This window comes from Micropterus dolomieu, linkage group LG02 (assembly GCF_021292245.1).
Source record: "Micropterus dolomieu isolate WLL.071019.BEF.003 ecotype Adirondacks linkage group LG02, ASM2129224v1, whole genome shotgun sequence".
Taxonomy (NCBI): domain Eukaryota; kingdom Metazoa; phylum Chordata; class Actinopteri; order Centrarchiformes; family Centrarchidae; genus Micropterus; species Micropterus dolomieu.
In genome coordinates, this window is record NC_060151.1 from 9,122,245 (window position 1) to 9,135,361 (window position 13,117).

A 13,117-nucleotide genomic window follows, 5' to 3' on the forward strand; every position below is an offset into this window, starting at 1 on the left:
GCCAAAAGAAAAACAGGATGATTCCCTTGTGTCTTTCAGTCGTACTGCCTGAAGGTGAAGGAAATGGATGATGAAGAATACAGCAGTATTGTGAGTTGCCATTTGAATTCTAGTATGATGAATGAAATCAGTATGATGTTAACGAGATTTATAGGTTGCCAACAGGAAAGATTGCTGCTTCCAGGTCGTCGCACATTGTCCGATTGTTCTCCTCAAAGTCTTTAAGCAAAGATAAAATGTACTTGGGCGCCTGCTTCTTTTTTCAGCTTTTTAAAGCACAAACACAAAGTAAAACATTTGAAAAGCTGAATGTGGAAAGACTTTGCATCGTGCTTTTAACCCGCTGACTTTGTCTGTTCACTGATATTTGTTGTAAAGCTGTTGAAAGTCTTGACATGCTTGTGAAGGTGACTCCAGGCTCAGGACACAAATCCCTTAATACCATGCTGGTTATGTGTACACTGTCCATAGTGGCCTGCCTAATTTTGTGCAGACAAGTGCAGACTCTCGATGCTATTGATCAATCAGTGACCATCACCATTCTTTTTAAGCTGCTGCTGCTAAACTGGTAGAGCTGTCTTGAGCACGCTGGCTGTGTGTGCGTCCTGTACTCGATCATCTGAAGCAGCAAATAACGTGCTTCTTCCTGCAGGCCATGGGAGAGCCCCTGTATCGAGTCAGCACTGGTAACTATGAGTACCGGCTGGTGCTGCGGTGTCGGCAGGAGGCTCGGGCCCGCTTCGCCAAAATGAGGAAGGACGTTCTGGAGAAGATAGAGCTGCTGGATCAGAAACATGGTCTGTTGTTTGTTTTTTCCCCCCAGTTACTCTGAGATATAAACTGCCACAGATTATCAATCAATGGGATCAGTGTGTCTCTATCCACCACAAATGGAACAAAGTCATACCAGGGTGTATCCTGTCACAGGTCTAAACACACATCTGATATTTAAACCAGGATGTGATGATGCTTTTGTTGTGATTGAAGTGAATTATAAGTATACTGTACCCAAAGGTACAGAGAAACACTATGAAGCAGAAAAACTGAGGAAAAGCAATACAAATATAAATTCTTGTCCCCTCCCTTCTTCTTCACCTACAGTCCAGGACATCGTGTTCCAACTGCAGCGCTTCGTCTCAGGCATGTCGCACTACTATGACGAGTGCTACGCCGTCCTGAAGGAGGCGGACGTCTTCCCCATCGAAGTGGACTTGTCCCGCACCATGATCAACTACAGCAGCCAGCCATTCTCCTACCCTGGAGATGAGGAGGAGGACGAGGAAGGAGAGGGAGGAAGAGGCGGAGAGGAAGGGGGAAGCGGCGTGGGAAGACAAGCAGAGAACGGCGCTGAGAAACTGATTGATGACGAATAAGACTGCGTGCGTGCGTGCGTGCGTGCGTGCGTGCGTGCGTGCGTGCGTGCGTGCGTGGAGATGAAGGCCACCACTCTAACTTAACTGTTCTTCACTTTCATTTAAAGTCAGTGCACAAAGGTGAAAAACTACTGAACCCTGCTGCTGTATGTTGGTCTCTTGGTGGCTTTGTTGTTATTTTACCATAGTGAATTTTGACTTCTTGCTTTTTGATGTGACCGCTCTCCACATGTGAGAGAAAGTAACAGAAGAACGTTATTTTAATCTGAATGTTATGGAGGGGTTTTAATGAGGCATAGTAGGATTTAAATGCATAACGAGGTGTGCCTTCTTAGCCCTGGATGAAGTGTAATTTGTCTGGGATGCATTTCAATTTGTGCATTGTGGATGACTTTACTTTGTTATTTTCTTTGCTACATATTTTGGACAGGTATTTATTTATTTAGCTACCTGAGCTGTTATTTTGTGGTAAATATCAAGCGTCTACATACTACTACAGAGACATTTTCTCCTCAGCTTAACAAACAGAAAGCAAATGACGCTGTTGTATAAATATACAAAATGAAGGTGTTGAAGATAATGCAAGACATAATTCTGTTCCTACATGAAGTGTTTGTTACGTGCAGCTGTTACACTCCTTTGTCCCCCTTTCTCTTCTTCCCTGCACGTGTTTTGTTGTCACACAGGGGAAGGCTTGCATTTACCTCAGTGTCCAACTCTGAAAAGCTTCACAACCAAACTTTTTTAATAAGGTCATTCAGTCTGTACTTATTCACACTGCTCGCTCTAAGGTAAACTGTGTTATTTTCTTCCAACACTCACCTGCATTGCAGACTTTCCCCGTTTTTTTTATTCCAGCAAAATTTTATCCCCTCGCTGTTTCTGTCTAGGAGGAGAAAGCTGATGGACACACACAGCCTCACAGAGCTTTACCACTGTGTGGAAACGTTTTGGAAAATGCAAACACTACAGAACGTAAACATGTATAAAGGGTACTTCCCTTTCCCTTTGTGTAACTTTCTTGTCATTCCAGCTTTATTTATTCTTATTTCAAGATATATAAACGTTTTGATTATCAATAGAATGCAAGATTGATTCTATATTATAATGAATATAATTATCCACTTGTGTGACTCGTTTTGTCTTCAGGGGGATAAGATGTTTTTTGTGCATATGATTACTGTTGAGAACATTCACTCTTTCTCTGAGTAACTGGAGTATAAAGAAAAGGGGGGGGGGGGGGGGGGGGGGTAGGTAATAAATGTCAAGGTCGTAAGGAGTTTAGTAGGAAGGGGCATGTCCCTACCAATATCCAACAACTACTGAATTATCCCTAGCGATAATTATGATCAATCAATGAAACAAAAGCACTGTTGCTTCGCCAGCGTCAAAGTATTTGGTACACAAACGTAATGTTATTACTTAAAGTTAAAACACTACGAGTCCAATGCAAGTTTTGAAAGATTATCCTCCTCTCGTACATGCCTCACAGTGGGTTGGTCCGCTGTCTCCCCTTTTTCAGACCTTCGGCGACTTCATTCCTAAAAATCTCCTGCTGGGAGATGTTTTTATTGCCGCCGCCAACAGTGATGCGAATCAGCTTCCTCTGATTATCGCATTATGAATCTTTAAATAATCGTAAATTGACATATATTCGCTGCGTAGCCCCAGTGGCCTAATGGATAAGGCACTGGCCTCCTAAGCCAGGGATTGTGGGTTCGAGTCCCATCTGGGGTGAAAGGTTTTTGTTCATAATTGTGTGAATCATAAACGGAAACAACTGATTTTGGCAAAATAATCTCAAATTATTCCTAACGACGTTACATGTACGGCCCTGTCTCTATAAGGACACATGTAGTGCGTGTTCCCGTTTCCTCCGTTCCGCAGCCAATCACAAAACGCTCCGCTCAGGTTCCCTGGGACTTTCCCTCCGCCTCTTAACAACTGATTTCTTCCTCGTCTGGCTTTCGACAGTGTGTCTCAGTTGCTTAAGCCTTTACTCTGTTCGCACGACATGCGTTCAGTAAAGAAGATGTTTGTCTTTCTTTTGTTAGTTGTGACAGCGACCTTCGTCTCTGCTGACCGTAAGTAGGCCAAGTTTATGTGAAGTCACGGGTAGTTGTATAAGGATCTAATGGCTCTGCTGGTTAACAAATTGTGGTGGGCTGAACGCATGTATGCTGTTTTGTAGGAAAGTTTTTTACTCTAACTCCCTGTCAGCCGTTGTTAATTAAGGTGTAGGCTGCGGAGATAACAGCCTGAGTTGAATGTGTGTGGGGCAATCCCCAAACTCACGAATTCTCATGCAACTGAATTGTTTTAATTTAACTTTCATTTTAGTTTATATCCACAAATCAGTATCAACATGACCCAACGACCCAACATACAAACATTTACGTTTATATAAGAAAATAAAGAAGAAATACAGACACACAGTGGTAGGCTATGAGCATTTTATTGAATGGCACATCCAGTCTTGTGACCTCTAAGTAGAAGTCATCTGGCACTCAAGCTTAATAATAACATTAAAAATGCAATGTGTGGTATAGATGCACAAATATACTATCACACAATTAGTGTATACGAGCATCAGCTTAAAATATCAGTGTTGGTTCTCCTTCAGGAGAATTGTTCGAAGGAGTCAATGTGCTAACTTTATCGTCTTTTGCAGACATCAATCTACAACACTGTTGTGTAGCAGATCAAAAAGCCATTTTGTTTTTGTCCTCTTACTGCAATACTGTTTGATTTCTTCTCAGAGATGACAGCAGCCACGGTGTACTGGGACCCCCAGCACAAGATCGTCCTGCTGAAGGAGGGGGTGCTGGAGACGGAGGGGGATGCATACGGGTATCTGAACGATACTCTGTCCAGTACAGGCTGGAGCATCCTGGAGATCCGTGCCGGGTACGGACAGACCCCTGAAACTGACGAGGTCACTTTCTTCCTGGCTGGCTACCTCGAAGGCTTCCTCACTGCCCAGTAAGTGCCACAACTGTGCTGCCATGCTTGCTGTTCCTGTAGTATCCAGAATCATTTCACAAGGAGACCTGCTCATGTCACTCACACAGCTCGGCTCAGATTTTGCCTTTGACACCTTCTGTAACAACAAAGAAATGACCACCAGCCTCCCTCATGATGCGGTAGAAAAATCCTAAGGATCATAGAAAACAGCTGACCAATTAAAACATCATCATACTTTATCAAAGACTTTGTTTTAAGAATCATAATACAGTATTGTTGTTCTGATTACATTCATGCAGTATTCATGCACACTCTCCCTCCGCAGGCAGATGATGAACCACTACGCCAACATGTATCCGCAGCTGATCCGAGACCCAAAGATCCTCGGCCCGGTTCAGAGTTTCATGGAGTGAGTTTGTTCTCTTTCCTTTTTAAAAATTACAACCACAGCACCACCTCAGTCACAAACAGCACACAATCTGAGTCACACATCATCTTTCATATCCTCTTCTCACTCAGAGTTTAGAGTTCAGATGATGCTACGCCCAGGGTGTGAAGTGGCCAGACATTTTAAACACTCTCTGCGATGAGATTCGGCTGCTCTTGACAGGCCAAAGGGAATCACATTTCTTTCCATGCATGATTCCTCAGTTTAAGTCATGAGCTCAGTGTTTGGTTTAGCGTTTTACAGTAAATAATTCTGATGAATAATGACAATGATGATGTAAACGGCAAATGTCGCTCTTGTGCTTGTAGGAAGCAGGATGCGTGGACCAGAGAGCAGGTGAAACTGAACAAGAGCTCTGATCCTCTGTGGAAACACACAGGGTACATTGTGGCCCAGATGGATGGGCTGCAAGCAGGGGTCGCAGACTGGGCCAAGAAACAAGGAAAAAAGGTATATGGCCAAATCTTAGCATTTTATTAATGAGAGCGAGTACTGTCTTTTACATGCAAAGAAGCCCTGTGTACACACTAAAACTAACAGAGAGAACAATGATCCCACAAGAACAATAAAATACAGAAGAGACAACTGTTCAAAATCAATATTTCAGATGTAAAATAAAAATGGTGCACTAATTAAGAAAGTATATACAAATGTATGGATCTGAATTTATAAAGGGAACTAGAAATGCCACTTTAACTTGTGATTTTCACTTCATCTGACTGGTGCAAAAACTACTCTGCCAAGTTCTGATTTAAAATGAGGAACCTCCAAAGCAAACCAAACTTGTGATCATATATCATATTTTGTCGCTTTAAAATTTAAAGGGACATGAGCTAGTTTATTACAACAACACCACATTAAGTGCCAATAGTGTTATATTACAATCACTGCCAATATTACCAACTCTCAGTTGTTTGTAAATAGCATCTACACTCATTAGGTACACCTTGCTAGTTCCAGGTTGGACCCCCTTTTGCCTTTAGAACTGTCTTAATTCTTCGTGGCATACTTTCAACAAGGTGTTGGAAACGTTCCTCAGAGACTTTGGTTCATATTAACATGATAGCATCTTGCAGTTGCTACAGATTTGTCAGCTGCACATCCACAATGCAAATCTCCTGTTCCACCACATCCTAAAGGTCAGGCTCTTCTGGATTGAGATCTGGTGACTGTGGAGGCCATTGGAGTGCAGTGAACTCATTTTCATGTTCAAGAAACCAGTTTGAGATGATTTGAGCTTTAAGACATGGTGCATTGTCCTGCTGAAAGTAGCCATCAGAAGATGGGTACACTGTGAGATGGACGTGGTCAGCAGAAATACTCAGGCAGGCTGTCATGTGAAAATTATACTTAATTGGTACTAAGGGGCCCAAAGTGTGCCAAGAAAATATCCCCCACACCATTTCACCACCACCAACAGACTGAACCGTTGACACGAGGCAGGATGGATCTATGCTTTCATGTTGTTTACGCCAAATTCTGTCTACCATCTGAATGTTGCAGCTGAAATCAAGACTCATCAAACCAGGCAACATTTTTCCAATCTTCTATTGTCTAATATTGGTGATCCTGTGTGACTTATAGCCTCAGTTTCCTGTTCTTAGCTGACAGGAGTGGTACCTGGTGTGGTCTTCTGCTGCTGTAGCCCATCTGCTTCAAGGTTAGACATGTTGTGCGTTCAGAGATGGTATTCTGCATACCTTGATTGTAACGAGTGGTTATTTGAGTTACTGTTGCCTTTCTGTCATCAAGGCATTTTCGTCCACACAACTGCTGCTCACTGGATATTTTCTCTTTTTCAGAGCATTCCCTGTAAACCCTAGAGATGGTTGTGCGTGAAAATCCCAGTAGATCAGCAGTTTCTGAAATACTCAGACCAGCCCGTCTGGCACCAATAACCATGCCACATTCAAAGTCACTTATTATGATGCTCAGTTTGAACTTCAGCAAGTTGTCTTGACCACGTCGACATGCCTAAATACGTTGAGTTTCTGTCATGTGATTGGTTGATTAGCTATTTATATTTAACAAGAAACTGAACAGGTGTACATAATAAAGTGTGATTGTATGTGCCATTGCTTATATACAATTTCTTTTACTTTAAGCACAAGTTTAAGGTATACTGTACTGTGGAGTGGGGGTATGAGATTGCATGAGAAGGCAAACTGCCGCTTGAATAGTGCAGATTTGGTATGAAAAGACTCCAAATAATTAGATTTTTAGTTATTTTAAGTGTTGTCAGTTTTTTGTAAGAGATTTATTTTCCATTAGTGGCTGTTTCACTATGGAAGTAGCACTACTATTCATTTTCAGTCTATTACCAACATCTGTTTATCTGGTGTCCTTCCGGTAGCCGCTGTCCCTGTTTGCCATCCAGTTCCTGAATGCAGTGGGAGACCTGCTGGATCTGATCCCAGCCTTGGTTCCCACCTCCAACCCTCTACTCAGAGACTTCAAACTTCCAGGGATGGGACACTGCTCTGCACTCATCAAGGTCAGAGGTTAAAACATGTTTTTGTCAGGATGTAAGGCCTGTTTAATACGCTACATAAGGAATACACACAGGAACACCAGTATATATCAGTAAAGGAACTCAAACATTAGCTGTAAGCAGATAATTGATGGACGTAGGTGTGCTATATTAGAGAAACAATAAACTACCGAAGAATACATTTCCTGTGTAAACAAGTGTGTTGGCATTTAAAGGATACAAAGCTGCACATCCTCTTTTAAAAGCTCTCTCTTTCTATCAGGTTAGTCTATAAAAGTACTGATTCCTCCTCTGTGACCATTTTTTAACACCCACACCAGGAAAACAGAGTTTAGTGTTCCCAGAGATGCAGTAGTGTGTGCAGTTTCATTTACTTCATAAACAAAGAACTCCCACATATAGTGAAATGTGTATTTTGTGGGGCAAGAAATGAATCTTGCTGTGAGACAGACTGTCAGGAAAGCCCTGTGTCTGAAAATATATTTACTTATATTGTCTTTATTGTATTTTACTATGTATTTATCATACCATGGGATACTTACTTTCTTCATTGTTCCTATTGTTTGTGTCACGTCTGTGTATTGCAGCATTTGTGAAATTAACATAATTTGAATTGCATTAATTATGTAGCTGCAAGTCAATATAAAATTAATATAGCCTGATATTTTGTGTTTCTTTGGAAACCGTGGGAATCACCAAAGGGTTCATGGGGCAAATGAGCTTAAAGGTACAATGTGTAAAAATGAACTAACATTATCAATATAATGTGCTGAAGTATAAGCTCTGGGGTTATGTCATGTATTGTGTTGCATAGATATCGACTGAAGTTAGCATGCTAACGAGCTAGTTCCGGCCTGTCCTGTATGGTAACACCACTTGTGCCTCGAGAGATGATAGCCAACAGTACCGCTCAGGCCTCCCCCCACATAGTTTCAGCTGGGAGATGTGTGCGAGCAGAGAGTTCACTACATTACACAAGCTCTCTTAGCTTTTTTAGTCTCATAAATAAACAAAGTATTCACAAAATGTCAAGAAAGGAATATTCTTACACATAATTTCCTTATTAAACAGAAAAACACAGCTGTACACCTTCTGAATTCAAGATTCTCTCTTTCACCAAACTAATTGCCTCGTTTACTCATTGTAAAACACACTTCATTCAAATTCAACAGAAACAAAATTAAACTCACCCGAATTGTTGTGGTTAGTCTTTCCGCTGTTCTACCAATCACCAACTCTGGTATAGATAAACCCTCTAATTCCCCTAAAATATTCCGCCTTGACACGCTGTCGCTGCCTCTCTGATGCCCAACCTCCGTCTTGCTCCTCTCATGCTTGACATCTCTCCTGTCCCCGCCTGAACCTGCCATGTCTTTTTTGTTCCCGGGGTCAGAGTCCTGGTTAGCCATTTTTAATCACCTCTGAACTGTATACCTTTGGTGGCCAGTTTGACGACACCTGTGGTCGGTCCTGGTCTGCCCGTGATCACTGGGAGGCTGCTTAGCCCTGTTCTGTTGCCCACTCACCCGGCTCCAGTCCCGTTGCCCATTCCAGACTCAGACAGCTAATAGCATGGCTAATTTAGCTGCACTGAGCTAACAGCAGTTATGACCTGATATGTGATATGCTGCCCCCATTTTTTGGAGTATGAATTAGATAGGTGGAGAGTAGTCTCAATTCTTACACACTGTACCTTTTGAGGATGATGCCTTGCCCCTTTTACCTCTGACCCTAAAATTGGGTCCTTGCATGAAGTTTGGTGCAGAGGTTCCTTTCAAATTTTTATATATATAAAAATTTTAATCTAATTGACAATTACACAAACTCCAGTCATTTCTGCTGACACAGGTACTATATTCACTTTACTCTGTCCTGGTCTCCCCTCAGATGCTGCCTGGCTTCGAGAACCTCCTGTTTGCCCACTCCAGCTGGTACACATATGCTGCCACAATGCGGATCTACAAACACTGGGATTTCCATATCACTGAGCCCCACACAGCCACTGGGAAACTGTCCTTCAGCAGCTACCCTGGTATGTAGGCTCCGGGAATGCTATTGTAACAACAATTCTTCACAGATAAACAGTGAAATTGTAGTGATTTGCATTCACAATTATTCCACATAACTGTGATTGCAACTACTGCTTAGGAAGCTAATCTTTCACTTCAGGCTTCCTGGTTTCTCTGGATGACTTTTACCTCTTGGGCAGTGGCCTGATGATGACCCAGACCACCAACAATGTCTTCAACTCCTCCCTTTTTGATATAATCACCCCCAACAGCCTGCTGTCTTGGCAGAGGGTCAGGCTGGCTCACAGTTTGGCACATACTGGAGAAGAGTGGGCCAAAACCTTCACTATGTACAACTCTGGTGAGTAATTGTATATTTGCATAGCACTAAGCACAGTTACAAACGATTTTACAAGACAGCAGTAACACTAAGAGACATAACTTAACATACATCAAGATGTCAGTAACAGTTAAAGATCACTTTATTTAAAGCAAATCTATCTAGCTGAATGTTAAAGTACTTAATGAATGTATAATTTACGCTACTGCCAACCTCTTTTCCAAGCACACCAGTGTATTAGATCTTAAATGAATTAATTTTACCTTCCAGGCAGTCAGTGGAATATATTTATTTAGTACAAAATTAAAATCAACTTGCATAGACCCAGTACTTACAGGGGACCTCCACTGATTAACATGTCACTGTCAATGTGAGTGCAATGCTAAATCGCTGTGACCCATCCCAAGCCTCGAGCTAGGTTTCAAGTCCAAATTTGAGATCAGTAATTCATCACCATTAGCATCATGTCTGGTTTTGTTTAGTTTTGACAGTGTTACATTACATGCAGGGTAATGCAGCTGAAAGCACAACCTGAGTTGAAAGGTTTGCCTGTGTCATGCAAAACCTTATGGACTTTGTGAAAAGGATCATGTGAATTTGGAAACTTCTTGCATGAATGTCTGAATCATACTATAAAATGAATGGGGGGGAAACAAACAAATTAAATTGTGCTTTTCACCACTCTTCTTCTGTGCATCATCACCCACTCTTGTAGGTACTTATAACAACCAGTACATGGTGTTGGACAGGAGCAAAGTGAAGCTGGGCCACAGTGTTGACGACGGGGCTCTGACTGTGGTGGAGCAGATCCCCGGGCTGGTGGAGTACTCTGACCAGACTCAGGCTCTGCGCAGAGGTAACTAACACCAGGGGTCTCATTTATAAAACTGTGCATAGAATCCTCACTAAAATTGTACCTGCGCCCAGAAGCCAAAAACGGCGTACGCCAAAGAATATTCAGACTTCTAAAACCGTGCGTACACACACTTGTAAGCAAGTTCCCTTTATAAATCACAAACAACTTGAAATGTGATGCATGTGAGGGAGCTCCATGTCTGACCCTTCAAACGCACATAGTTGCCTATAAATGGTCAGTGAAACGCCCCTCATTAATATTAATACGTACTGACTGCATGAAGAAAAGGAAGCAAAATCCGACAGAAAAGCTACTTCTGTTTCTTCAGAAAGGCTTTAAGCCTATTATATTCAGAGGTAATATTTCGATTTATTTTACACAGTAGTAGGCCTATTCATCCTTCTGCCATGAGTCGCCGTTTCTCATTTCTCCCCTTTATGTGCCTACGCATGGTTCAGAGTTTACTTATAGGACCGCACATTCTCCCGTCAAGTTAGTTTTTTATAGATCACAACCTTTGCTTAGGAAGTGCCGTTCGCACGTTTCCAGTTTTGTACGCACCGTTTATAAATGAGACCCCAGATCTGTTTTCTGTTTTTCATTTGAACATTTGTTGATGTGTCCTGCTGCCACTATTTACTGCAGGTTACTGGCCGTCCTACAACATTCCCTTCCACCAGAAGATCTACATGCTGAGTGGTTACGGAGAAATGTGGAAGGAGTATGGAGAGGACTTCTCCTATGATCTCTGTCCCAGAGCCAAGATCTTCCGCCGTGATCAGGCTAATGTCAAGGACCTGGATTCCTTGAAGCACATAATGAGGTCCAATGGTGTGTTGTTTAGCTTATATGGTTCACATATTCTCCAAATCAACTGGAACTTGCATTTATTTTTTTTCATAAGTGTGATTTTGTTTTGGGTTTTTTTTTTTTTTACAGTGTTTTTCCACTAAAAATGAAAGTAGCTCTAATGCAGCATTTAGTTTAGTGTCACAGTGATCAAACAGTTAAAACACAGTGACATCTTTGTTAACTGATTAACCTCCAGCACCTTCTGTCTTTGCATGGCATTTTACTGAACAGTGGATCAATAATAATAATAATAATAATAATAATAATAAAAAAAATACTTTTCTTTATTAAACTAACATCTACTTATTAGCCCAGAAGGGCAATATATTTGACAGTCGCCACATCTTGAATGTTGCCATTTCTGTGTGCTTGTTTTCAGACTACAGGAAGGATCCGTACTCCAAGGGTGACCCCTGCAAGTCCATCTGCTGCCGGGGTGACCTCAGAGCGGAGAGGGCTTCTCCAGATGGTTGTTATGACACTAAGGTAGTGCCATGGGTTGGGTTGCAATAATAGAGGTCAGTTAGGTTTTGTAAAACCAAGTGCTCTTTAGCTCAACTCCTGTGTTGGCCTTTGTCCAGGTAACAGATTTCAACATGGCTGAGGACTTTGGTGCGGAGGCGCTGAACGGGCCAACAACAGAGGACGGACTCCCGCCGTTCTTTTGGGATAAATTCACCAGCATCAGCCACCAGGGTCTGCCACGGTACTACAACTTCACCTTTGTCAGGATGCAGCCTCTTCTCTTCAAGCCGTGAGTGAGTGAGTGAGTGAGTGAGTGAGTGAGTGAGTGTCAAAGGTACAATCTGATGTTTCTTTTGTGGATCACACACCTATTTGCACAATGATGATTTTTATTATCGCTTGAAATTCAGAATATAGCGTCCCAGGGTGTGTTGGATGATTAATTACACTAGAAATCAGTAGTATTTTAATAACTGCAGCCATTTGTGCCTGAGGGTAACTATGATTTATTTTATAAAATGCAGAATCAGTGCACTAAATCAGTGGTTATGGTGTCTTCAATCCTTTTCTAAATGCTTGAATGTCTTCATACACGCAAACACTATCATCTCAGTGGTAAATGAAATATTTCGTGCAATGTCATACTCAGGGCTGATGATCTTCGCTTGTGCTGTTATTTATAGTCATTTATTTGTTGTACTGTGCTAAATGAAACTATCTCAGGTTTGTATTTGTGTATAAGCCGGTGTTTCTTATGCAATGTGATGTGTAATACAGCCCATCTGTATCATGCCGTGTTAATTCATTGTTTATTAAAGTTCTACAGTTGTATAAGTGTAGTCCTGTCTTTAATCTTGTCTTGTGCAAAAGTGACTCTTGGTTTAGACACTTTCACCAGTGCCAGCTGACCTGTGTTGTGAGAGATTCAGCTTGTTGTGCATTCAAGCACTATCATTACCACATTTCATCACTTACTTCACTGAAGAGTTTCTGGTGAAGCCCTTTGCTGTCAATAACAGTTATGGAGGAAGTTCTGTCAGAAAATGTTAGATATTTAGATGTTGTGGAGTCCCGCAGCTGCCACATGATGATTGATGATTAACATGATGAGTTATTGTATTTTTGGGGGGTGGGGTTAATAAAGTGCTTAATTCATATATAATTTATGTTAAGGTATAAGAGGTGGCTAATGCCTAGTCGTTGATAGTGCAATAAGATTTATCATTTAATTACCCTTGCTTTGTTCAGATGCAAAGTCTCTCGAAAAAGTAACAAGGACCGCTCCAAAATAAGTGTATGTTGTTTCACAATGGAGTCCA

The 13,117-nt window shown here is 41.6% G+C and overlaps 3 protein-coding genes and 1 non-coding gene across 5 annotated transcripts in view; all 4 read left to right on the forward strand.

Moving 5' to 3' along the window:
- Positions 1–2,493, forward strand: part of LOC123985636 (PRKCA-binding protein-like) — an 8,438-nt gene extending 5,945 nt beyond the window's left edge. For both annotated transcript variants that reach the window (XM_046073353.1, XM_046073362.1), the window contains exon 14: positions 1,377–2,493. The gene's annotated coding sequence lies outside the window, so the exon portion shown is untranslated. The remainder of the gene's footprint in view (positions 1–1,376) is intronic.
- On the forward strand, positions 42–2,493 carry LOC123985730 (PRKCA-binding protein-like). The gene is made up of 3 exons (XM_046073559.1): positions 42–90; positions 653–797; positions 1,102–2,493. The coding sequence occupies exons 1-3, from the start codon at positions 64–66 to the stop codon at positions 1,371–1,373; spliced, it is 444 nt and encodes a 147-aa protein (XP_045929515.1). The 5' UTR covers positions 42–63; the 3' UTR covers positions 1,374–2,493.
- Positions 2,494–3,037: 544 nt separating this feature from the next.
- On the forward strand, positions 3,038–3,110 carry trnar-ccu. The gene has a single exon. It is a non-coding gene; the product is annotated as a tRNA-Arg (tRNA).
- A 158-nt stretch (positions 3,111–3,268) lies between these two features.
- plbd1a (phospholipase B domain containing 1a) lies at positions 3,269–12,629 on the forward strand. The gene is made up of 11 exons (XM_046073331.1): positions 3,269–3,457; positions 4,133–4,355; positions 4,663–4,746; positions 5,094–5,235; positions 7,139–7,279; positions 9,164–9,308; positions 9,446–9,646; positions 10,341–10,481; positions 11,127–11,312; positions 11,713–11,819; positions 11,915–12,629. The coding sequence occupies exons 1-11, from the start codon at positions 3,388–3,390 to the stop codon at positions 12,089–12,091; spliced, it is 1,617 nt and encodes a 538-aa protein (XP_045929287.1). The 5' UTR covers positions 3,269–3,387; the 3' UTR covers positions 12,092–12,629.
- Positions 12,630–13,117: the final 488 nt, after the last annotated feature.